Below are 26,892 nucleotides of genomic sequence, written 5' to 3'. Positions count from 1 at the left end.
AGCGGATGAAAATGAACACAATTGTTTTGATTTAGTGTAGGCTATTATATAATTCACGAGAATGATAACAACAGTGCTACTACTAGCCTATACTCTAATAATAATAACAGTAGTCGCAATTTGTTTTTTAATTAGTAGGCTACTCTTGTGCACCATATTGTTTGTGATAGCTTCATACCGTCATGACCTGCTTTCGGAATTTATCATTTGTTCACGCGTTCAAAAACAAAAACACACTTCACCAAAATTATTACGGCGAGGTTTTATGTGTCGATAAATGGTGCTCGATAAACAAAGCGCGTTATCAGCGCACATCTTCTAACCCTTGTTATAGGATAGACTAAAATAAAACAGCCGGGTCTTAAGTTCTCACCCACAATGAAAAGTGTGATGCCTCCTGATTTTAATCAGCCTAGCCTGACACAATCATTCACAAATTATCTACCCAATCTTCAACCTGACCCAGTATCGCTGTCTACCACCGATTTGCTGTAGTGAATCAACCTGGTGGCCCCGGCTAAAAAGAACGGGCCTGATTTAACATAGGCATATATATATATATATATATATATATATATATATATATATATATATATATATATATATATATATATATATATATATATATATATATATATTTATATATATATATATGCTATGTACGGAATTGCAATGTATTCATGTATTTAATTTTTCTTGCTTTCTTTTTCGCAAAATGCTATAGCTGTATAATAGGATTCTGTTCCATATTTTGTTTTGACAACCCGAAGTATGATAAATGACAGCATTTTTTTTTTTTTTTTTTTGAGAGGGAAGCTCATCGAATACTTCCAGACTCGTGCCTCTAGTGTTCGGGACTGTTTCCATCCATGATCCGCGTACTAAGCTTAAGATATTCAGTCTAGAAACAAAACACATAATCAGGATTCCACTTTTACCGTCGCGTATTGCCTTCGAGTACCTCTAATGTACGCTCGCGCGGATCATTACACGCGTCCGCTGACAGCTCGACAATGACGGTGAGCCAGTGCAACACTTTCCATCCAACTTCGGTCTTTACCACCGAGAGGAGAGGCTTTCCTCTTCTTACGAGGAGGAGGGAAGATGCACATTTCCTGAATCAGCATTTTTAACCAATTCCATTTTTTTTAAAGGAACATGAAAGGTTATTCGCCACGATGGAATGGAAATTGTCGTATTTATTATAGTTTACTATGCTTACCAGTTTTATTATTCATTTGAAGTCACATTAAGCTATTTTAAGTAGCACTGGTGTTTTCATATTGTTTTCTGGACACCTAAAGAGAATAGCGATAGAAACGCAAGCTTGCAGAGCACATATTTTACATCCAGTGCGTAGAGTATATTTCCTGCCTGTTTACTGACGTCACGTCCAGTGGCGTCGGCAGGGCTGGCCGTCATCTCAGAGCATTTCACGAGCAGCCCAATTGCATTTTGTCAATCTGTAGGGATGGGCAGGCCAAACTGGAGCTTTACAGACAAAATATCACCCTAAGGGCCCAGCCCCCCATTATTAGAGCGCAACCAAGTATAATAGCGAATAATACCAGACACTGTCCCTTAATGTGGCGTCTGAACACACTCTCAGAAGAAATACGTTCTCGTTATGTACTATGGGTTAAAGTTTTACCCGTGCGCACTGAAACGCTAGCTATTTGCACCACTTTATATGTAATGGCCCCTTAAATGAATAATGATGCAGTCGTTCGGTTGGTGTCCTTCAAGGAATAAATAATACCGACTAAAGATGCTGGGGAAACCCTGTGTTTAAAATGTGAGAAGAGAGAAAGGTATGGCCGTAGTCTTACCGCACCACAATAAGAGCCTCGTTTGAACATGCAGAGGGAACCATTAGAAAAACGTGCTCGTCACCGCGAGAGGACGCACTGTCACAATTTAAAAGAGCAAACACACGAGCTCCCTCTGATAACACACAGTCGTTGAGACACAAAAGACAGCAGGCCACAGAACGATGGTGCCCTTAGGACATAGCAACTGATATTTGTAGATCTGTATTTTATTTATTTATGTAGGCACATTTATTTTACTAAGCAACCTTAATAAATACAATAATTATTCAGCGCGTAATTCATCTGTTTAAGAAATCTTTTTGATTTAAGGAAAACACATTTCAGTTTCTATTTCAGACGCTGCCATCTTATTAATTTAAAATCAATATTTTTTTTCTTTATGGTTTAGGCCTAAATTAATTTAGCTTACACTTTATTTTACAAGTCATAACAGCGAATTATGCAATTATATGCAACTAACCCTAAACCAAAATCTAACTCTACAGTGAGGAGACTACCTGTTGTTAATTAATATTACTCAGTACTTAAATGTATAATTACATTGTAATAATAACACCTTCAAATAAAGTGTATCCTAAATATATTTAAACTGCGCAAACGCATTTGGCGTGTTTGTGTTTTATAGGCCTAATGTGTATTATATTTACACGTACTACTAAAAAAATGCATTATTTTGTAAATGATTGGGGAGCAGAATTGGGCGCAGCTTCTGGTCATCTTTCCCTGGCCCACTTTATTCAATTAGTCCAGGCTGTTGGGCCCCGCCCCTGCTGATGACACCACAGACCCTCCTTAAGTTGCGTCGCGCCACAGCTGTCTGCGAGCATTGAGCTGACTGGCGCCATCCTGAAAGAATGCCTTCACTGTAAAAAAACACAGAGAGAGCAGTGCATTCAGAGACAAGAGGGAGTGCGCACTAGAGAGAGCAAGAGAGAGAGAGATAGAGATAGAGGGAGGGATGGCAATAGAGTAAGAGGGAAGAGGGTTACTACTACTGCGCATAAACACAGATTTGATCGAACTTGTGCTCGGTCAGAAGGAAGAAAACGTATCCAGATCGACCCGGCTCGGCCTGAACCGTCAAACTCACTTGTTGAGTCTACGCAACGCAACAGTGCTATACTGAGAGAGAGAAAAGAACTTGCGGAACTTGACGCGCGTTTGGATGAGTACGCTGACTTATGTCCAACATTAGTATAAATGCATTTGACTTTCACTAGTGTTTATTGAACGGACGGATCCAGTTTATACGAGCTTCTGACAATTTGCCAATGACAGAAAGAACACAAACGAACGGACGGACTTTGTAAAAACAAATTGTCTTGTTCAATTTCAGGTGATCGGAAGTGAAAAAAAAGAAAAAAAGAAAGAAAGAAAGAAAGAAAGAAAGAAAGAAAGAAAAAGGAACCTGTGGATTAAACAAAGGAGGAGTTTGGACTTTTTTGAACTTTCGTGTTGTGCGTTTCGGTGAGTGTATGAACGCTTGTTAAAAATAAATAAATAAGTCAAATAAAAGAATAAAAACCATGGAAGTAAGTCCGGAGCAGTCCCGTTGGGTGACCCACCATCACCCGGTCATTAACGGCCAGCATCCCGAGACACACCACCCAGGACTGGGACACTCCTACATGGACCCGTCGCAGTATCCCCTCGCCGACGATGTGGATTTATTGTTTAATATCGATGGACAGAGCAACCACCCGTACTACGGGAACTCGGTTCGGGCTGTGCAGAGGTACCCGCCACCTCACGGTAAGTATATCAGCCCTAAATGATTTTGCATTATTCCTCTTATGTCCATTTTGACTAAATTAATAATGTGTAGTAAGAGAGAAACTGCTCTTAGGATTGTACTGAAAATGCAACTGACATTTTGAACAGTGTTAGTGTAGCTTACGTGTGGCTTACCTGAAGTGGTGTGTCACTGGTTTCACATCTTTCTAGTATTCGGTTATATGGCTATTTAGGGTATACAGTAATTATATAATACTACAGTGCATTGCTTTCATTTTAGAAAACCGTTTAATTAAATTTTAATGTGATCAAAAATAAAATGTAAACATGCACCGTTATTCGAAAACACACATAGCTATTATGTTGGTAGAATGATTTTGTAATATATTAAAGTAAAGTATTTCTATTAGCAATACTTGGCTGGGGTTCAGGTGAATGGTTTGATGATTTAATGATTTAAAAGTCGTTCTCTAAATAATGAAGCGATTTTTTCCTGTACGAGGTACTTGAATTTTAGTGCGGAAGAACAATTGCTTTAATTTATTAACACGACTTCCTGAGCGGAATGGGGCAAAGCGTGACCTTGTTTCTCTGTTGAATTGCCCCATCTCTAAACATATCTAAACTCAGTGCAGCATCAATAGATACTGGTGGGTATCGAAAGTCTTTTGAAAGAGAGAAACTCTCGAGGGCTGTTAATTGCGACCCTTCCCAGCGCCATCGAAAGCCTTTTAGAGTAATGTAGGCCTTTACGTGCAGTTTCACAATTTTCATTACTCATTTAGTCAAGTTGCACTAGTTCTTTTATGCCATAAAAGACCGTTGCTAGAATGTGTTTCAGCGCATAAAATACCATATATGCGTGAAATACACGTAAAATCGTATCATAGCAATCAAAGTGTAAAATAATATCATTTTTGCATGTTATTTGAAATGTATATTTATACGTGTTATTATTATACACCTTTCTTTATTTCTGTCGTTTATTATACACACATAATTGTGAAATTTAAAGATCGTGTTTACAAAACATAACGTTTTTTCCTAATCGTTCAGATGTCATTTCTTGGCTCCTTAATGTGACGAATCTCACAGCCCCACCTCGTCCTGTCCTGACAACAGGCTTGTCTTTTGTTTCAGCAGGTACTCAGGTGTGTCGCCCATCATTGCTGCACGGCTCTCTTCCTTGGCTCGATGGAAGTAAATCTATCGGGCCTCACCACAGTACCTCCCCCTGGAACCTCGGGCATTTCCCCAAGACTTCCCTGCATCACAGTTCCCCTGGGCCTCTGTCCGTCTACCCCCCAGCCTCCTCCTCCTCGCTGTCCGGTGGCCACTCCAGCCCACACCTCTTCACCTTTCCCCCCACTCCACCCAAAGATGTGTCCCCTGACCCCTCAATTTCCACGTCAGGCTCGGGCTCATCCATACGGCAGGAGGACAAAGAGTGCATTAAGTACCAGGTGTCTCTGGCCGAGAGCATGAAGCTGGATTCGGCTCATAGTCGGAGCATGGCCTCTATCGGACCGGGCGCGTCCTCCGCGCACCACCCCATCGCCACTTACCCATCCTATGTGTCCGATTACGGGCCGGGGCTCTTCCCACCAAGTAGCCTGATAGGTGGGTCCTCTTCTAGTTATGGTTCCAAAACGAGACCAAAAACAAGGTCCTGTTCAGGTAGGCGTGCGCTTTACTACCCTTTGATTTTTTACTAACATAATCATAAGATCATTAAACAGTAGATTTTCCTCTAAAAACCTATATTATTGTGCACTTGCCATTTTTCTCGTTTTCCTCAAAAACAGCCTCCCAGGTTAGCCAATTACCAGACTACTGATTTCCCGTTTTTGTTTTTGTTTTGGTCTGTGCCAAGGCTTCGCTATCAAATTTGGGCACATTCCACCTCCCTTATTCCTAGTGCATCAATGGCTCCACTCCTTAAAATACAAAGGAATCTGCAATGATTAAAGATATTACAAAAAGATAAGGTTATATATATATATATATATATATATATATATATATATATATATATATATATATATATATATATATATATATATATTGGGAATTAATATGATTAATTTGAGCTTGATTTGAGCTGGTTGCTTGATTAATTTTTTTTTTTTTGGTAGCAGTTTAAATTATCAATCCGCAATAGACTTCTTCTTTTACATAAATGAGAGATTTGTTAACACCCCTGCCTTGCACTATTCCGTTATTATTTTCACTTTGAAGAATATTATAGCCTATCTAATGTCGTCGAGTTACAAAGCGGAATTAGCTTCCCTGATTTATTAAACGTCGCTCAGCATATGCAGATGAGTCTACAAGTTCGACGCGGAGTGCTAGGGTTTTCCGGATGTAGATGTGTGTGTGTGCGTGCGTGTTTTCTCTCTGATCTCTTGCTCCTCTTGTGCCTCGCAGTGCACGGCCCCGTCTCTCTCGCGTTTATATGTTTAAGCTAATCCAATTATTTTCAGACTGCTGCACGCGACAGTTGCATTGTTTACTTTGCGCTGAAACTTTGATAGAGTCCGGATGCGCCGCGGATCGCTCGGAATAACGAATGAGCTGGCGCAATGCTCGGCCGACATGCACAGACAAGAGTGTAATCCACACACACAGAGAAAATGATTTCAAAAGGTCAACCAGCTTTTTAAATGCGATTAGTGAACGGACAATTTTTAAAGTCATGGTCTATTCATAACGATTGATTTTATAATGAGAGAAAATATCCATTTTGCTCTCTCATACTATTTTTAAATTAATTAATTATTATTATTATTCGCATATATAAATATAATTGCTATTTAATTCGTTTGCTGTTTTATTTGGAATACAAAGTTTGCAAAAGCACAAACTATATCGAAGCACTACCACTAAAGTTCTAGCGTCGTTCTTTTTAGGTTTTATTTTGAACCAAATTTGGATTCTGCGCGATTTTCTATAGATGCAGCAGAACGCTCTTTTTTACGCACTTGTGTGTGTGTGTCACTGTCTGAGGTGAAACGCTCGCGAGCTCTGTGGTTTTTGGGGCAGTATGCAGAGGCACAAAGTGACTCGTTGCCTCCACACACGAGGGCAGGAATGCTGCCGGGTACAGGGGGGGCTTGCACGGCGAGCTTGTTTTTCGTTTCAGCGGAGCGACCGGAGGCGTGGGTCACTGAACATGTGAAGCGCGCGCCCTTCACCTGTCAGTCAAACGGAAAGAATGCCAATCAAACGCCAGGGTGTTCTAATTACGTAAAGAGAGCGGGTTACACCATGAGTTAATTAGACCGACGCTTTCACTTACCGTTGCTGAATCTATTTAACATTATTCCAGCCTTAGATTCTAAAATCTTCTTTAACATATCATAAATAAGTCTTCTTAGTAATGAACCGGGAGGTTGTTTCTTTGGAAATCGAGTCATGTCGCTTTATCCAGAAAGCTATATTATATTTGCGATCCCTTCTTCTAATAAATGATGCAGTATTTTCAAGACATCGTTGTTTAGAGCCTGCAGCAGCTAAGATACTTTTGATAAGACCTATCTCTGTGTACATTTTCACAGCATTGCCTACTTTGAACCGCTAAGTTATTTGCAGATCTTATCAGATGATGTCACATCTGACGATTGAAGAGTTAAGCTCAGTGATGTCATATTAGATAATGTTTTTTTTATGTGGTAATGCATTAATAATAATAATGATAAAAATATGTTATTAATGCATTTCATATTCATCATTTTTATCAATGCAAATCTTCAGCCTGTTTGAGTTTTTGATATTGCCTTTTCATATTTTTTAATGAATAATTAATTATTTGTGTTTTTATGTGTGCAATAACTCTTTAATATTAAAACAGTTATTAGTAAATATTTTGCTTACATAATTTTGATATGTAATTATATCAAAGCGACTGGCCACGGGCGTTTAGTAGATGTCCGCTAGTGGCCTGTGATGATTGTGTTGTGTGCATGAAAGTGTGTTTTAATGGTTCTAAAAATCAGTTGTGCATGCGTGTGTGTCTGTGTTCGCAGAGGGTAGAGAATGTGTTAACTGCGGGGCCACCTCGACTCCTCTGTGGCGGAGGGATGGCACCGGTCACTATTTGTGTAACGCCTGCGGACTGTACCACAAGATGAACGGCCAGAACCGACCCCTCATCAAGCCCAAGCGGAGGCTGGTATGTTGCTCGATTGCACTGCATTAATGACACTTGTCTTTTTCTCTTTTTCTACCCAGGAAGAAGTGTTAGCTGCAAGAAATTGACTCGCCAAGCGCAGGTGTCATTTCTTTAAGATTAAGCAATAGCAGTTATTATTATTATTATTATTATTATCATCACCAATGATGATAATAATGCCATTTTATGTATCAGATTTTCTTTTCTTTTTCTTCTATCCCCCCCCCCCCCGCTCTAAACAAATCCGTAGACAATTTTATTTTATCGCAAATATTGCTGACACTTCGTCTACGTTTCAGCATAACGAAATTTGTCACGGAGAGACTTCAAACAGTTGTGAAACGAGCGCTTATCTCAAATGAGTACGCGTGGGAGGCGATCAGCTCCATCAGGTCAAATATGTCTGCAGAAATTAGGTTCAATTCTGACAATATGCCATTCATCAGGGGACACTGTTTCACAGGGATTTAATAAACGGGGGAGAGAGAGAGATAGAAACTGTGTTTTTCAAATGGCCTGGCAGCACAGACACGTCTCTCTTTGGGCTTTGGATAGAGTCGAGGTTCTTGAGGCGCGGAGAAATAGTCCGAGCGCTGCTATTTTGGCATCGGCCTTCTCTCCCTCTCTAATGTGAAAAGCCGACTTCCCAGGAAAAGACTGGCGGATATCTGAGCGCTGCTGATAAAGCTCCTCGAACAACAGCGCTCGCTCCCGCAGTCTAAACATACGGGCGAGAACGCGCAGAAAGGAGTCACGACTTCAGATTGATCTTCGCTAAGCTCAAGTAGTCTAGAAAAAGAGAAAATAATAGCACGAAGAAGAATAAAACGCGAATAAATAGATCAAGCGAACTGTATAGAACAAATATTGTTCTCTTTGCCTGATGTGTTTGAATTGAATTTATTTGGCAATACAATTTAGCTGTATTTTGTAATTTACAAACGATAAAAAATAAATAAAATAATAATAATAATAATAATAATAATAAAAGAAAGAAATAACGGCCATTCATAATAACTAAGGTCGCTTCAATGAATCATGCTTTTATCAATTTGTCTTTAAACGGAATTAAACGAAACAGTTAAGAATCGTTTGACATTTCAATACATTAACCCAGAACACAGCATGAATTTTCTTTCTGCATATTTCAAAATATGTTGCCGATCCCTACAAATTCATTGCATTTTTTTTGGTTTTCCCTTGTTTCCCATGATCTTTTTTCCTTATTGTTTCTATTTACTTTTTACTTATTATTTATATTTGTTTTATATTATATTTATATTTGATTATGTGAGTAACTGCTTATAATTAATAATTCTAACTGCTTTTAATCAATGCATGCTAATCTAGAGCAAGGTATTTTAGAGCAGCATATTGATGTGAATAAAGATTGCTAATATCTAACTGAAGGTTGATGTTTAAACGTGGATCCATTTCATGCAGAGCCGCTGTTTCTCCATCATTTAACGGGAAAATGTCATCAGCTTTAATGGGCACTATTTAAACCAGTGCTTTCATGTCCTCTGTAAATATTTAGGTTTGAGAGGGCATGTGCGCAAGGCACTATTTTTACCCTAGAGTTTAAGGCACCAGTGTGACGGAGATCTCTTTTCCTCTGACATATGTCTGCATTGCTCATAACCATTTGCAGCTTAGGGAAACAGGAGGGTTGGGGGCCATCAGCACTGTAGGAATGCAATCATCATCTTAAGTTATTATATTATGAGTGTAATAACCGTGGTTCTTTCTCTGTGTGTGTCTCCATCAGTCCGCTGCCAGACGAGCGGGGACCTCGTGCGCAAACTGTCAAACGACCACGACGACACTGTGGCGGAGAAATGCGAACGGCGATCCCGTCTGCAATGCCTGCGGCCTCTATTACAAATTACACAATGTAAGCTCCATAGCTGTCTTACGCTTATCTAGTAAGATATTTTCTATCTTTTCTTTGCATGATGGCAGCTTTCATGCCATTTCTTTCATTTTCTTTCTTTCTTTCTTTCTTTCTTTCTTTCTTTCTTTCTTTCTTTCTTTCTTTCTTTCTTTCTTTCTTTCTTTCTTTCTTTCATAACATTCTTCATGAACAAGGTTCATGCATTAACTACTCAAAAATGACTAGGGATCATTAGTCAATTACACCAGCTGACTAATTTTTTTTTATTTTTCCATCCAAAAAGTTCAGATTTGTTGCATATTCCAAAGCCTGTCCAAGTCTATTTAGTAGTTTGTATTGTGATTTTCACACCCCAGGGACAACTTAACCCAATCTGCGAACCTGAAATGTTTTAACCTTCCCCAATGGTCTCAAGCCGTTAGGGATTGGTCTTGTTCTTCCTCATATTATTATTTATTTTTATGGCTATTATGGTAGAGCTAAACTGCTAGTACTGTTGTACTATTGAATTACACTTCAGTTGGTGGTATTTCTATGTTAAACATATGCTGGGGAACATTTTCATTCTACCTAATCAGCTCTGGTATCCTGTATCATCACACTTTGAGGCCCCATGCTCCTGTTACTTTCCTTTACTAGTCACGCAAGCGCACCCTTTTAAATCATTTTGCCATGTTGCTTTTGGCTGTTTTATAAGAACTCGAAAAAAATACAAATTAATTCCCCTAAACCTTACCTAGGTTATCAGGGAAACAAATAACATTTATTATCATTTGAAACAACCCAAGAGTTCGGGTAATTGGAAAATGAGTTTGTTTTGGTCCATCCTATTTTCTGTTAAGGTCGGCCTGCTTTGAATCAGATTCCAGATTTTGCATGCTTTATTAAGCTGAGCTCTCTCCAGAGTGTTCTTCACTAACTCACATGTTTGCATTATCACAACCACTCCCATCTCTCATTGAGCCGACTGGGATTTGTCAGAAGAACTGAGTTGTGATTGTGTTTGTATGTCTGTCAGTCTGAGGTTAGACTTCTGATCTGTTTCCTTCTCAGTTTCTATATGCGGTCATTTCAACCCCCGAATAACGTTTAAGAGTGTTTCTAATAGCCGACGGCTATAAGCATGTGTTTCTGTGATGCCCAATGGAGATGTTTTAAATGAACAGTATTGCTTTGGGGTGTGAGTTCACACACACACACACACACACACACTGGCAATTTACATCTGTGGTTGGCCAAAATGGGTTTTCCGATAACTGACGTCAATGCAGATATCTAGAGAACAGTTTTTGCAGATATTTTTTTTAATATATATAATCCAATTTGATGTTAACAAAAGAGTAAATTGTTACAAATTCTGAAAATACTTAAATGAAATGACTAAATTACTCAAACTTTGTACAAACCTCAATTTTGAGGTATTTATTGATCTTTCAGAAGTCCAGATGGAAAATTTAAAGTAGAAAGTGCATTGTTTATTAAAGTCTTCAAATAAAATCAAACACCTGTAAAGGAATATGTCTTAGTTTCACTTTATATCTCTTAAACAAAGCATCTACAGTGTTCTAAGACAGAGAGGGAGAAAGAGACGGTCCAATTATGGGGTGAAAGTGGCAGGCTTTGGCAGACGGACGCTCGAGCCCGGCTGGTCAGAGTCTGGGCTTTCTCTCTTTGGCTAGACTGGCACCGTTCATGCCTGGCGTCTGGGTTCCAGAGGCTAAATCCAGCCTAGTCCTGATATGACCCGACACAAACACTCGTAAATACAGTCACGCTTGCTCAAACAAAGAAACTTACATATCGGCGATATAGTGTAGCTCTATTACACATTCCAGCGCTGGAGTATTACTATGAGTGTGTGAAGTGAGCATCATTTTTTAACCAAATATTAATTCCTTTCTCCAAGACAGCAATTACAGCGATTAGATAAAAAAGGAACAATTCAACTAAAAATATTGTCAGTACAAACCTGTATAACTTTTTTTTCTTTTATGGACCACAAAAAATAAAATAGATAAATAAATAAAAATTATTCACAATGAAAGTCAATGGGGTCTAAAACCACACTTTCATTGTATGGACAGTTAAAAAAATGTCTTCTTTTGTGTTTTAACAAAGAAAGTCATACAGTTTTGGAGCGGCAGGAGTAAAATCCATCCCTTTAGGTTTCTCAGATGGTGTTTCTTAGAAAAACATTTCGCAGTGTCTCAAACGTGCTCTGATTTACTTAACTCTGCAAAATAGTCCATAACGTCATTACAAACTCTCATTATGAATTGTCTCCTTTGTGTCTATTTTTATTTCTCATAAGGATTTTTAGGAGAAACATCTGAGATTAAGTTAATACTTAAAAGAAAGATAACTGGTTTAGGTCTCCTCAAATATGAGGGACCGATTTCAAAGCAATAAAAGTGTTCCCCAGGATGTGTTATTCAATGCAAAATGAAGACGTTTTTCCATTATGCTCCTGTCTTATGTAAGCACGCTGGTCCCATGGCCATTATTAACGTCTGCCGCGTCTCTCCTCACAGATCAACCGACCGCTCACCATGAAGAAAGAGGGCATCCAGACCCGGAACAGGAAGATGTCCAGCAAGTCCAAGAAGAGCAAAAAGTCCCATGACAGCATGGATGATTTCTCCAAAAGCTTGATGGAAAAGAACAGTTCTTTCAGCCCGGCCGCTCTGTCGCGTCACATGACCTCGTTCCCTCCCTTCTCGCACTCCGGCCACATGTTGACCACGCCCACTCCCATGCACCCCTCCTCCGGCTTGCCCTTTGCCCCTCACCACCCTTCCAGTATGGTGACGGCGATGGGCTAGAGTGCCCTTCTACCTCCGACCGACCCAATCTCCCGACGGTGGATGTCTCAAAGCACCGTTAACCTTGAAGCCTGTCACCTGCCGCAACCCTCCGACCTTGAACCAGCTCTCTCACATGCTCCGTCTGAGCTACAAGCTCCCCCCAAGACCCCTTCTCCGGTATGCCCCGCTTAAACCCCTCAAACCCTATATAATGAGGGAGAGACAGTGAGAATGAAAGAGAAAAGACAATGACTTTCTTCATCGCCCCTCCAATCATGAAGCCCCGCGCTGATGTCAACCTTCATTTGTGTACAAATGCCATCTTTCCTGTAGGCATCAACGCACAAACATTGCGAGACTTTAAACAAACCTCCTCTAATTCCCCAACCCGCTCCTTTTCTTCTTCTACGCATCTCCTCATCTTCAAACCCGTGAGACATGAGGAATCGAGCTGTGAATGACAACAGGAGATGAACTCTGCATATATTTGTAAAAAATTATCTGAAATACATTTAATGAAGACTTTTTAAAGCGCAAAATGAGAAAAGGCGAGGTCAGGAAATGCCCGTGGGCAGCTAATGATAAGAAGGGTACGACTCAAACCTGGAAGATGGAACACGATTTCTATCCGAGAAAAGTAGGAGATGAGATGTAGGGAGAAGAAAAGTAGAAAGGAAATGGTGTGTAATGCATTAAAACTTGTAGTCAGGTCTGTCTCGCAGACTTCCAGCTACTCCTCTGGATGTGTTATAGGTCTTGGGCAATTGGTTTGTGTTCGCACATACACACACACTCATGCACACACACACTCATGCACACACACACACACACACACACACACACACACACACACACACACACACACACACACACACACACATACTCACGTATACACCTGAAAGACTTCTTTGGGCCCAGGTTATATGCATTGTGAAAAAAAGTTCCTGTATTTGTTATTTGTATGTATAATTCAGAGTACCAAAAATACGAAAGAAACAAAGATGTAGAATTATTTCTTTATGTAATGCAGACTGAATGGTTGTACAAATTTAATAATCACTAGTGTAAAAAAAAGACTTGCTTTTTGTTAATTTTGTTTTTCCTCTTTAAAAATAATAAACTAGTTTAATCTCTGTTGACATCATACGAGGACGCAACGGTGGAAGCTTTTGTGAGTGTTTGCGTACGACTTTGTGTGTGACTGCGAGAGTGAGTTTTTGTGGGTATATGTCACTGTGAATGTGTGATATCTGACACATGGCTTTTGCTAGCCACAAGGACACCTCTAGATTTACCCAGAATGCTGTTGGCCACATATCAACAGGAAGCCTAGAAATAAACAGACATGCTGTGAGCCTAAAACTCCTCACGCTACCAATGTGAGTATGACATTCCATCAACACTGCTGTTAGCATGCTAAGCACATGAGACACATGTTAGGGCACAAATAAGAGTATTGGCAGTCAGGAGATCGGAGGGACGCCTTCCGTCTAAATTATGTTGAAAGGAAAATTGTTTTTTGTGTCTTTACGTTTTGAAGACATAAAAAAAGTTTAAAATACCTTGGGACAGCAGCACCTTACAATAACAAGTTAGATCCATGATTAATCAAAGATGTGATACATCATTACATAATTGTGAATTTCTCTGAAAAAGCAAACTGTAGTGTAGGAATGTGATGAATATGGCAATGAAATTAACAATGCAATCTTAGTTTTAGAGTTAAAGACTATTAAAAGAAAAAAAAAGAAAAGGCAACTGGAACATAGCCTTATGGGTAGACTATTGTAAAAGGTACCACAGCAGAAAATACCCTCGGCCTGTGGCTGCTAATACACAGTAAATGTAGAAAAGAAACTAATAAGTCTGCAAAAAAGTGGTTAAACGTTTCTGTGGTGCGATTAGGCTTAAGTTGGCATCTCAAGGGTAAGTTTACACTACAATTTGGATCTTGACAAAGTTTTGGACGTTAAGTGTTTACAAACCAAAAACCGAAGCAGAATAATCCAAAATACTACAATCGCAATTTGGGGCTAGAGTGTAGGTCTGCAAAGTCAATAGGAGACAACGAAAGAACATTAAAAATGTTCAAAAGCAGTCGTTACACATGCAGGAAATCTTTTTTTTGGGGGGGCTGACTTTGATCAGTGGTTCATTGTGGGTTTGCAGGGTCATTGCTTACTGTTCCATTGTAGCTAGCCATGGTCTTCACTCCATTAGTTTTTATGGGTCGTAAGAAAGGACCTGCCCTGGGGGCTTTTGTTTGATTATAAAGCGTTCAATTTGTAGAAGAACTGTTAACTTAAAGATTATATGTAATACGAACAATACATATGTTTAATAGTACTCGATCTTTAATAGATTTCCCATGTTATGCTAAGTTTCAAAGAAACATTCATCATTTACCTAAGGCTAATTCTCATTATGCATTACCCGCATGACAGCAGAAACGTTTCATCATGGTTAAAATTTCCAATCCTGCAAGTGAACATAGAAAACAAACACAAATGCTTGTTTTATATTAGCATCATGCTAAATTGAACACAGATCAGTTGTCACCCAACACTGCATGATTAATTTGCATGTTTCTTTTTCTTAACAAAGTGAATATAGAGGAGCTGTTTTGTTTTTAGTTGCTGTTGTGGTTTCGTACATTTGCATGCAGCTTGTGCTGATGGCACATTAGCAAGCTAAGAAACTTTCTCTGCGAAAAGTTCTAAAAAAGAGGAACTGACCCCACACTAAGGTCCCACACTTACAGATATAGTAGAGAGCAGATGAAAAACGTATTTACACACTCACATACAGTTAACTACAAAACTACTACTTTTGTACTACTTACAAAACAAAACTTTCCACTACTACAGTGTATGAAAAACAAAGAGCTTTTCTGTTAGCGTAAAACACTTGCATTCGGTTTTGCAAATATGAACATGTTGGAGTGTCTCGCTGCCCTTTGCTGCCCTTTACTGCTCATTACTGTTGTAATGGCCATAATGAACCAGACATGAAAAGGCAGATAGAGAGAGAGAGAGAGAGAGAGAGAGAGAGAGAAAGAGTGAAAGAAAGAAAGAGAAGTTAGAGTTTTACGCCGACTCCTTCTGGGAGTCTGAGAGTGCAATGTCTGAGGCAACACTTTTTGCGTGTTAAATCATCAGGTCTTATCAAAAATCATATCGTAATCTCACTTTGCTAGCTTCCGCTTTGACTACACCACACAGCAGTCAATGCATCAGTTTACTGGACTAACTTTAGCTGTTCTACTCACCAGTATAACTCTTTTTCTATATTTAAATCACGTCTCTCATACTTGTGGCATTTTGTGCATTAACACTGTGATCTGTAACTGTAACTCAATATGGAAAATGGGTGATCTTGAATTAGCGAGATGCTAATTACTTTTAAGGAGATAATTAAACCATCCCTAAAGAAAGCTCAATTATGTTTGGTCCAAAAACACATCATTTAAGGTTTGTTCCATTAGTTTTAGTTTAGTTTTTAGTCAATTAAACTAGTTCCCTCACATTAGCATGCCAACTAACGGATCCCCAGTAGACAAAATATCATGACACTGCAGAAAAAGCAAGCGCACCTTTGGGTTTATTTGAAATGAAGCTTTTGTGGTGACTTCGGTTTGACACTTCTGAGTCAAATGATGCAGCGAGTAGGGAATTATGATGGCATGATTCGCCTATTTACAGCCTAAGTACTTTTTCTTTTTTGGTTAAATGTCAGCTTTGTCTATTGACAGCAGTTGCTGACATTCGCTAGCTAACTAGCTTTTTGGATTATTTGAATTATTATTAGTATTATTAATATTATTTACTGTTTATTGATAGTCTAGTGAGTTCAAGTGTATAACAATGCTAAAATGTAAAAATATATATATATTGAAATTGATAATATTCTATGCACTAAAAACCAGCTAAAACTAGCCTAAGCTGTTGGCTTGTCTTAGCTGGTTTAAGCTGGAAGTTGCTGGTTTTAGCTGGTCTACCAGACTGGCTGAGCAAGTTTTAACTGGTTTCTCAGCCTGATTGGCTAAAGCAGCGGGTCAAACCCCCTCTAAAACCAGCCTGCTATGTCCAGACTAAAAAACCAACTAAATCCAGCCAACTAGCTTAGGCCAATTTCAGCAGTTTTTTTTACCCTCAGCAGGGACGTACATCTTTAATAAGGTGTTTCGTTTATTATTGTTTTTTTTTTTTTTTGTAATTTGTCTCAACTCATGTTGAACTGGTGAAGTTTATTGGGACAGCAAATAACCAAGATTGGATCATTGGAAAATGCTATTGAGCCTGTTTTGCAGCTGTTTTATGCCATATACTGAATTCCATGAATGGTATATATATATAAAAAAAAAAACATTATTTTTTTTTTTATAAAAGCAGTGGTAGGCAGATAGGACAAAATACATCCAAATAATAATAATAATAATAAAAAAACATTGCTTTGCAACCCAACATGGGACTTTTTGGTTATCTTCCAGTGTTTGGCTAACACACTCAGTATGACTGAAATAGTATTCCGTTAACCCGGGAAAAAAATGAGGTAAACTTTGTCATTGCCATGGGAACAATCACCCGAGAGGCAGTTACCTGCAGCTGACATAACTTTTATTATGAAAGCTGTATGTTTAAACACCTACCTTGTGTTTGACTTCCTTGAGGTTTGAACCTGCAGTCTTAACATAAGCTCAAACATGTTTTAACTCTAGACCATTTTAGCACAATCTCATCATCCAAATAATGCCTGTGTTGGAAGAAACTCCTCTCATTATTATACTATAAAAGGGCATCAATTAGGTGTAAACAAGAACCTAAAAGGGAACTCCACTAACTACCAGGAAAAAGGGTTTGGACTGCCAAATTTGAATGAATGCTTACTTCCATTTTTTGACACTTTTTTTCCAAATTCATCTTGTGACACTACTAGTCTGACTTAAAGACCATATAAATTTAAACTATTTTGTTGCTGTTAATCCATGTTTGCATATTAGCTTTGCATAAGCTGGTGTCCTGAAACATGACAAATAAAGTTGTACTAAATACACAATATTCTTATATATAGGCCTACAATACACTTTACATTTCAAATCCAATATTAATATACTTCAAATCCAGTCTTTAACTGGGACCAACAATGGACCAACTAAGGGCATATATACACATTTTGTCCAATCAAATGTTCTTTAGACTGAGAAGATCCCTCCCACTAATGCCACCTGCCGCTCATTAGCAATAGCAAGTAGCAAGTCATGTTTTGATGGCTATTATGTTTCACCCATGCTTCTAGTTTGGGAAATACATCAACATAGAAAAGAAAACTGGTCTTCAAGCCATCCATCCCTCATGTGGTTATGAGTTGTTTGCGAAACATTCATAAAAAGGTATGTACTTTCTATCTTTCATTAATCATACTGGTAAAACCAACAAACAGCCATCTAGTGGAGTCCCATTAACATAATGTAGACATGGGTTATTAAGGTTAACCAAAACTGAAGCCATAAAATAATCTAAAATTGCAAAGGCAGCATTTTTCATTCTCATTATTTTAACTTGATGTACTAAAATAACTAAATAAAATAAAGTGAATAAAAATAAACACTAAAAGTGTTTCTTTTACAATAGCTTAAGTTCCCTTCAAGTGTTTCTAAAAAGTATCTGATATTATAGTGAAAATCTATGTTGATAATTTACATTTATTTATTATATTTATTATCCATGCATGAATATTTAGTTTGAAAAAAATAAAGAAATACATCAATAAATCAAAACATGACCTGTCTGGCCAGATGCCATTATTCATTTAGCTAAACTCATAAGAAGTCACCATTTGCGCAGTTGAATGTCAGCGGCACATATTTCCTTCCTGTTCATTGTTTTAAAGGGTGGAATTCACTTTTATTAGACTCAATATGCCAGCGGTGGCTCAGTTGAATGCAAAGTGTTGATTAGATCTGCTAACCAGGGCTTAACTAGACATTTCAGCGCTGAGAATGGTTATGATAGGTTGTGTTTATTGGAACGGTCCTTGGCATAATTCTGCATCAGGTGACTGCTGAATGAAGTATGTCAGTGGTTATACGACCACATCATGGGATTCATGTGGGTCTCCAACAAACCACTCCATATTTACTTACATTAACCACAAACATTACCCTCGAACTCTTACACATGTCTCTGGCCTGTGACCTATTACCTATTCAATTCTGTTTACTGTCATACTTGAACAGTTATTTGTAAACCACATATGCATTTAGACACACATAAAAACCAAGCTAATCTAACCACACATATAAAGAGATGTCTGTGTTGACAAAAAAAATAACCATCTACATCTGTCTGGCCTGGTTTCCCGCTGCCATTTTAATACATTGTTGGTGTTCTAAATTAATTTGTTTCAGAAATTAAAACATGTTAATTATAGAAGAGGCATTGTCAAGTCATGAGTGTGTGAACTGCATTTGTATATCAGTTTTGAACACATTAATAGATACAGGCTATACTGACTCATTTATTGATAGCAGAAAACACAATCACATAAGCTAGATTATTAAGCAAACACACAGATGTATAACTTAAGCGCACGTTCTGTGTGGCCCAGTGATTAGATTAAATAAAAATCAAATGATAGCCTATATCTTTATAACACTGTCTAATGATCACAACTATCATCATCATCACAGAAATCATCGCAGATAATTAAAGACTTACAGTCAGTCTGAAAACATTATAAAACATATGGCATATAACCACAATTGACTTCAATTACAAAGCCTGTCAGTTTAATTTCAGATTCTTACTTTGGCACTTTTGTGGAAGCGTCTTGGCGCAGCCCGATGAACTTTTGCCAAGAATTTTAATAAGGCTGTAGTCAAGTCATACGTGAACATACATGCTTCAAGTTGAGAAAAAATGGGAGTCGTTTTGCTGTTTGTGGTGATTTTTGTAATGAACAGTCTCCGTGAACCTCTGCTTCAAACGCCGGGAACGCTGTCCAGTTATCTGTGGTCTGTATGTTTGTTTTCAACACTCTTTTGCCACTTGAGAATGCGGTGTTCCGCATTGTCTTTTCAGCAATCGTAAATCTTTAGCATAATCTCCCGTCAAAACATGGCAGACAACAGATAATCATCTCTCTCTTTCGACTCGGGAAGCCTGAGGGGCTGCAGGGTGGCCAGTCGACGAGACTACACACACACACACACACACACACACACACACACACACACACACACACACACACACACACACACACACACACACACACACAAATAGAAATAGAGACACTTAGTCAGGGAGGGGGAAAAAAAACAATAATATATAGAAGAAGCTATTTGGAGGTTAATGTTAATGAGTCGTGCATTTGTATCTACCATGTGAATGGCCAGATCGGATATTGCCTGTCAAAGTTTTACATCATTGGGGGAAAAAAAGAAAAAAAACGACAGTGGTGAATGATGTAAACTCGGGCTTACCTTGAGACGTATTACTAAGCGTATGATATAAATGTAGATATCAGTCACTTTTTAAAAGAAGATGTAAGATGGCCGTCAAAAAATCAAATATAGTCAACAAATCAGAACTGGGCATCAAGACCTGCAGTGTAAATATAGAGTTGTACTTTGAACACCTTAGTAACTGCATAGAAAAACAGCATAGCAATATGGCGACTAAAGGAAAGAAAGTTCCATCTTTCAGTTAAAAGACTTCTTGGCAGAGGCATTAGCTGTTTATTTACTATTAATGGTGCATGCATGCTAGCTAAATCGTATATATATATATATATATATATATATAAAAAAAGTGTAATTTGAGTAGAACAAGCTAATTTTATGATATTATGGTTGTCAGTTTTCGAATTAGCCATCTGAATTAACAGAGTAAAATGAAATGAACTGAACATTATAATATTAGAGTGCTCGATGAATCACTTATTTTAACATTTTTGTTTACATTCATATTAAAGTTTGGAGTACATCACACTAATACGGGTATAAATTACGCCTCAAATCATGCATCATACAGGTGAAACATTACTTTTAAAGTACTTAACTCACCATACGATTCTTACCTGCTAAATGACAAAACGTGAAAACAAGCTTAAAATAAAGACTGAACCATAACTAGGGCTTGTATGTCATCAAAAGTTGGGGATGTACACTAGTCAGCATTTGAAGTGGATCAAAAAAGTTCATCAAAGTTATCCTAAGGCAAGAATGGGTATTGTTTTGGTTTTAGGTCCACTTCAAATGCTGACTACTGTATTATTTTGACCACGTAGAAACCACCTAGAACACTCAGGTACCTCCAAACATCTTTAAACTTTTAAATCATGTGATTATTAGTCCTTTCAGATGCTTAGTTTAGTCATGTGTGGGGTTGGACGATGAAAACCATGCTTTGGAAGGCTCTGTGAATCATGGTGCTAAAAGTTCACCAGTTCATCCCTAGACAGGGACAGAATGGGGCATTACGGTAATCAGACACACACTTACGTAGAGTTCAGCAGTTCACACTTGGTAAAGCAGAAAGAGGGGGCGTTCAGGTAAATGACACCAGTGACAGATGGAGTGAATGATGAGCGAGAGAAAGACAGAAGAGGAGGAGTTGAAGGGGATTCTGGGATTTTTAGGTAGGGAGAGAACACAGTTTTATTGGAGATGAGGGGTGATTTGAAGGCCAGAGAGGGAAAGGTGTGTGTATGTGTGTGACCCTAAACACAGATCCTCTTTCAAACTAATCTAAGCTTCGGAATGGATGAGCAGACGAAAACATATTCGCAAAACAGTGACTGTCTGGCGGTGAAACTGGAATTGATGTGTTAAAAATGCATTGTGGAGGAATCAACTTTTGACCCTCCGTGCTGAGCTAAAAAAAAAAAAAGTTAGTTAAACTACTACAAGCTACTTTAAAAGAAAATTTGAAACAACTGGTTAACTACTCATCAACTGGACTTCTCAACACTGCAGTTGTTTATAAAATATTTATTTAAACCGGTTCACTTACATGAAAAGACCAGAACAAAATGACTCACATAAAATTATTTGGGCTTTGCAAACCTGCAATACACAATGTATTCTTTATTTTAACCAGTTTGTTTACAATTAACGTTTTATCGGAATAAACCAGTTCGCTAAAATAAGTTATACTTACACTTTACCAAAACAGTATTTGGGAATGTAGTTGAAATTTTCTTCTATAATATATTCACTTTGCACTTTTTCAAGTTTGACACCCCCGTCCCCTGAAAAATTTCCACCCTGTTATCATCAGTGCTATGATTAACTATTGTTTTTTTTTTAACATAAGTTCAATGGAAAAATACATGCCTCTAGCTACATTTCTGCGAAACTCAAAAAACATACCTTTACACACAAATTGCTACAGTTTCCTGTTGAAATGAACACTAGAGGCAGTAAAACTCTGACAACATTAATTCCTTTTCACACAAATTATGATTTGCAGTTCCACCGTTTTGATTAATAAAGTCAAATTTTTGCATAAATACTTATGCAGTATTATGTAATGAATTCGATTCGACAATTTTAATATGCTGCAAGATTTGAAAACGGATACTTTTCAACATTGTCGTCACATATACAGCATAATATGCATGAGTTTTCGAAATCAGTAGGTTTGGTCAGTAGCTCATGAAGAGCTCAGGTACAAACTCCGTGAAACTATGGTTCAACAAAACAGCTCAAATCCTCAAATCAAATCAAGATAAAATAACATGACTTCATCAACAAATGCATTTTTACATCACTTCTGCATTTGTTAACACTTTCAGGTAGGTTTAGGGTTGGGTTTGGTGTAGGGGATATTTTCAACATGATACAGGATTAACTCTAGCGACACTCGTTGGATATTTGAATTGTGGACCACCACAATACATAGGCCTACCTGAAGCAATGTAATACAAACACAGCACGTGCCTATATCAATGTAACAAAAACATGCCAGGGTCACATATTGAACCCACGTTTTAGCGCCACACAATGGACATTTCACTTTGAAACTGCCGCAAACCGTGTAGTACGGTATGTAACAACAGTGTTGCCGAAATGTATTTAGAGGCACGCATTCCAAATGAGCCTGGGTTGATTTTTTTATAGGCTTTTAACCTTATAGAGGAAAAGAATAGAGGAAAAAAATCATTATTTGTTTTTAATTAAATGGGAAGAATGGTACTTGATGTATGGGTTTGTGTTTTTAGAGCAGTCATCCTAACGGACATAAGACTCTTAAATGCCAAAGGCAAAACTGTCTTTTCAGCGAAAATCACCTTATTTGCATGAACCTGTCAACGCAGTTTAGAAAAATTATAAAAAGCTTCTCTTCTCTTCTCTTCTCTTCTCTTCTCTTCTCTTCTCTAAATATTTATAAAATGAATATAAGGAAATCAAAGAGCATTTATATGAAAATAATGAAATGTATAGTTAAATTTGTCCAAGACAAAATTGCTCTTAATTAAGAGAAGTGTATAATTTCTGTGCAACTAGTGTCACCAAATAGGGTTGAAAAAAGGACTTTCAACAGATTCTCAAGGACTCCCATTGGTTTGACAAACATAGCCTCTGCCCAAAACTCAATGCCATTGGTTAAACCAGTGTTGCTATGTCAGGCTGTTCAAACAAACTAAGTAATTTTTGATGGTCTTAAAGTTATTTTTGCACAATAGCTCGGAAAGAAAAAAGTATTTCAACACTGAAAAAATGACCAGCCTTTAAATAAGACTTGCAGTGCATTCAAGTTCTGCATTTTTTTTTATTAAGCCTGTGACCTTTTTATTATTAAACCTGTGACATTTCTTTCTAACACCAAGAAAGCAGTTTTGCTACAACTGAGAGCTCCATTATGTCTCCTACGCAATGAAAGAACAACCTCTGAGTAATACTATTTTCCTCAAGGCAAGCAAAGAGACAGGTGTTGATAAGATTTTTTTTGTTTTGTTTTAGCATTTGGCAGCCACTAAACACACACACCCCCTGCATACACACACCTGAGGAAAGATTCTTGGTACAGATTGGTCTTGAGCATGAGTGAGTTTAAATTGTTGCATTTGGCAGCTTGTCCTGAGTTGTCATCATAGCTATGGCATGCTTTTTATAGTCTCTTTAAAGATACACAATGAGAAGTCATTTTGCTCATCCATGATTTGTGTGTTTGCGTATGTCTCAGCTATTTATTTAGAGTACTCTCCTCATGGTGTTCAAAATTATTCTGTCAATGATTTTTGATTTACAATTAGCATTTTACACGTTGCACTTTATTATTTTTTTTATTTTTTTATTAATGTAAACCCTAAAAAAATAAATATGTGTTGCTAGTTGGCCTCATGTCTTTGCAGCAGAATTATAATGGTGTATCAAGGAGAGTTGTCTATCACTTTACTAGGTGGTCAGACCAAAAAAGCAGATTAAAATATAAGACAACAAAAAACCCAAAGAGAATTTCTGGGTGAAATGTAGGTTTGGTAAGCAACCATTTAGCAACCACTCAGTCAGAATAACAGCCATATCACAGTGTTCTGCTGGTCTACCTCTTGGTGTTTGTTTCATTCTTTAAGTTAAATGTGACAAGACTCCCGTTACAAGCTGTTATGCTATGCTAGATGCTCCTTAAAGCAGGGTTCACACTGTATGGTTTCAACCAAATTTTGCAGTCTGAAACAATTTTGTGTGGTTGTAAGTGATTATTCTTATTGAAGGGAAGAACTGACTTGATTGATCAATAGAATATCAATAACCTTTGTGATGCACCTTGACTTCAGAGAAGTTCTTGCAGTGTCCGAAATTTCCATTCATCAGATGACTGCAGCCAAAGTCTTGACTATATTCTCTTTTGTACAGTCTGATATAAAATATTATGTTGAACACTTTTATGTTGAACTGCCATTGCTTTTACCTAACATATCATCTGGATCATATCATGTAGTCTGTCAAGCGACAACCATAAAATACAGTAAAAATTGTTCAATGTGCATCCAACATAAGATAGTGGCACCAACTTTTGAATTTCAATGTAGAATTTCCTTTTGCGCTCTTGCCAGTGACTACCACTACATCTTGTGTAGTCAGTCAGCAGTCAATCAGAATATAGTGTCCCATCAGGGGAATCATCTACCAAAGATCTGCCTTGAAAATACTGCGGAGAGTTTGAAGAATTGATTACGGAAGTTACTCACACAGGGCTTTCCCTTGCCTCCTTCAAACTCTCACTCTCTCTCACTTCCTCACTGAAAAAGATAGAGTGAGTTTGTCTGCGACCTGAGCTCTTGGGGATCTCTGCCTGTGTTTGTTTAGTAGGCGGGGAGCTCAGCAGAGACTGTGTGTGTTTTTGTAGCGCTCGACTTTTCCTGAGGTAATGCTGCCCTGATATGACCGCATGGGAGAAAGGGAGTGGGAATGTGACAGAGCAAGAGTGCAGCGTCTGCAGTGTCTCGACTGGTTCTTTGAGTATTTTTGCATTGTTTTGCATTAAAGCTGATGTCACAGCCTAGGCTGTCCTTAGAAGAAGTGGGATGATTCACTGGCAGTTGTAAGACAGTGAATTTGACATTTGTCTAGAGTGTTTGAGTTGAGGCTGGAGTTGAGGTCAATAGAAGTGGCTTCGGTCAGGGACTCCTTGCTGGGAGAGGAAATGGCAATGCAGGGTTGCCTTGGGTTAACCACTATAATACTGCATGCTGCATGGTTTGATTCCTACGTGGTTTGGGAGTAGGGATGGGAATTTGGAGGAATTTAAGTACTCCGGTTCCAATTCCCTAATGAGTCTAATATCAATTCTTTTAGAAAGCATTAATATGTTTTGGAAGAAAAAAAATCTAGCAACTATCAACCCATACTTTAGATTTAGTTTCTCTGAGTTTAAGTGGGAAACAATATCTTTGAAAACAATCTCTCAAGCTCTCAAAAGTTAAAAGGGTAGCACTTAAGTATAGGCACCAGTTCCCACGATTAACTAGTTGCTTATAAGCATGACTATTATTAACATACTGGCTGTTTATTAGTACTTCTAAAGCACATATTCTGTATGACCATATTCTAATCCTATCCAACACCTAAAGTTAACAACTACATTACTAACTAGAAGCAGCAAGTTAGGAGTTTAAGGCAAAGTTCATAGTCAATGGTTTGTTAATAGCGAGAATTGGACCTTAAAATAAATGAATAAATAAATAAAAATAAGCAGCAAACAACTAAGCCAAAACCATTGATAGGCATGAAGTTGCACGACCAAGGTGAGATCATTACTGTAATTTCCACAAAACCTAAGCTGAATCAGCAGGCTCAGATAGTAGGGAATAATGTGGGTCATATTTATTAAATGGTAATATTTACAGAAATTTGGTTGAAGTGTTGTGTTTTTAATGGATCCAGTTCCCAATTCCCAACGTTATATGTCAGGAACACATGTTTGTGTGTGCATTTCCGTACTTGGCTTGTCTCCTGTTTAGCTCTTTAGTACTGACAGCACTCGCCTCCTGTCCACTTTGATATACTGATACCTCAATGTGATTTAGATGAATGTGGACAGAAATTGAATTATCCCAAGCTCTGGAACTTTTCTCCACTTTCGGTCTGCCTCTTATTAAAGATGGAGAGTCAGGCTGTGCCCGTTAGATGGGTAGCATATGGATTGCTCCTCTAATTGGCTGATAGCATCTATTGGCAGGCGTACTGATTGGTCAATAAGATCGCATGGCAGGGTTTTCTGTCTAAGTCAGCAATTTGACTGACACTGATTCTAAGCCATTCTATCTCAACCATTTATATTTAGAACTTCTGAGTTCATTGCAATTTACTAATGTGAGTTCCTCTAATGCTGTGCAGTGAAATTCTTCAGCGTGAATGTTCTTTTGACAATGAAAATGTGGTGCATAGGAAAGTTAATCACTATGCTCTTTAAGAATCATGGAAAACGAAACCTTAATGGGGGTTATTCTTGGCACAGATAATAACACAGGGAATCTTTAAAGCACATCCAGATGTGATTCTCATTCTCATGATGCGGAGAGTTTTAACAGTTGATTGATATCCTAAAAGCTATCATAGGAACAATTTAGGGACTTCATTTCACTTTTTCAGTTGAGATTTGACAATGTGAATTAAAGAGTCATCTGCCAACAAGTCCATATTGTTATGTAACCATCTAGAAATCACCTTAGATTTAATAGATGAATTAATATGTGGTGAAAGAAACAATGTGACTTCAACTTAGTGCACTCTTTTGGAAATTTGGACATAAGAATGGCATCTGTGGCATCAAGACAATTGAATGACAGCATCATGACACAATACGGGTTTGCATACTTTGCATTCAAAAGCAAGTCCATAGTAGAACTATGCAAATCGAGAAGCAACCGAAGTCTTGCTACACTGAGAAGTTGAATTTCTGCCGTCGGTTTCCCCCCGATGGATGAGGTTGCATAGGTGCGAGTAGCTGAAAT

The 26,892-nt window shown here is 38.1% G+C and overlaps 1 protein-coding gene and 1 long non-coding RNA gene across 7 annotated transcripts in view; both read left to right on the top strand.

The window, feature by feature from the left end:
* The first annotated feature begins 2,645 nt into the window (after positions 1-2,645).
* gata3 (GATA binding protein 3) lies at positions 2,646-13,581 on the top strand. Of its 6 annotated transcripts, none has more exons than XM_059511411.1 (5): positions 2,646-3,584; positions 4,707-5,186; positions 7,797-7,837; positions 9,506-9,631; positions 12,163-13,581. In XM_059511411.1, exons 1-5 carry the CDS (start codon positions 3,359-3,361, stop codon positions 12,451-12,453), a joined length of 1,164 nt encoding a protein of 387 aa, XP_059367394.1. In that variant the 5' UTR covers positions 2,646-3,358; the 3' UTR covers positions 12,454-13,581. The 6 variants fall into 6 exon arrangements, with proteins under 6 accessions (XP_059367394.1, XP_059367393.1, XP_059367395.1 ...); XM_059511410.1 differs by having other exon boundaries at positions 4,707-5,243; XM_059511412.1 differs by lacking the exon at positions 7,797-7,837 and adding an exon at positions 7,592-7,737 and having other exon boundaries at positions 2,647-3,584; positions 4,707-5,243; positions 9,506-9,662; positions 12,163-12,397.
* Positions 13,582-17,695: 4,114 nt separating this feature from the next.
* The window catches only part of LOC132106302 (uncharacterized), a 146,397-nt gene continuing 137,200 nt past the window's right edge, over positions 17,696-26,892 (top strand). The window contains exon 1 of the long non-coding RNA XR_009424105.1: positions 17,696-17,824. This is a non-coding gene — a long non-coding RNA (uncharacterized LOC132106302). The remainder of the gene's footprint in view (positions 17,825-26,892) is intronic.

This window comes from Carassius carassius, chromosome 26 (assembly GCF_963082965.1).
Source record: "Carassius carassius chromosome 26, fCarCar2.1, whole genome shotgun sequence".
NCBI lineage: Eukaryota > Metazoa > Chordata > Actinopteri > Cypriniformes > Cyprinidae > Carassius > Carassius carassius.
Note: the sequence above shows the minus strand (reverse complement) of the source record. Positions and strands in the feature narration are given on the sequence as shown.

Coding starts and splice junctions, on each gene's coding strand:
- gata3 (XM_059511406.1), top strand. CDS start 3,359: ATGGAAGTAAGTCCGGAGCAGTCCCGTTGGGTGACCCACCATCACCCG. Junction 7,738..9,505: donor TCAAGCCCAAGCGGAGGCTG/GTATGTTGCTCG, acceptor TGTCTCCATCAG/TCCGCTGCCAGACGAGCGGG. Junction 9,632..12,162: donor TCTATTACAAATTACACAAT/GTAAGCTCCATA, acceptor CTCTCCTCACAG/ATCAACCGACCGCTCACCAT.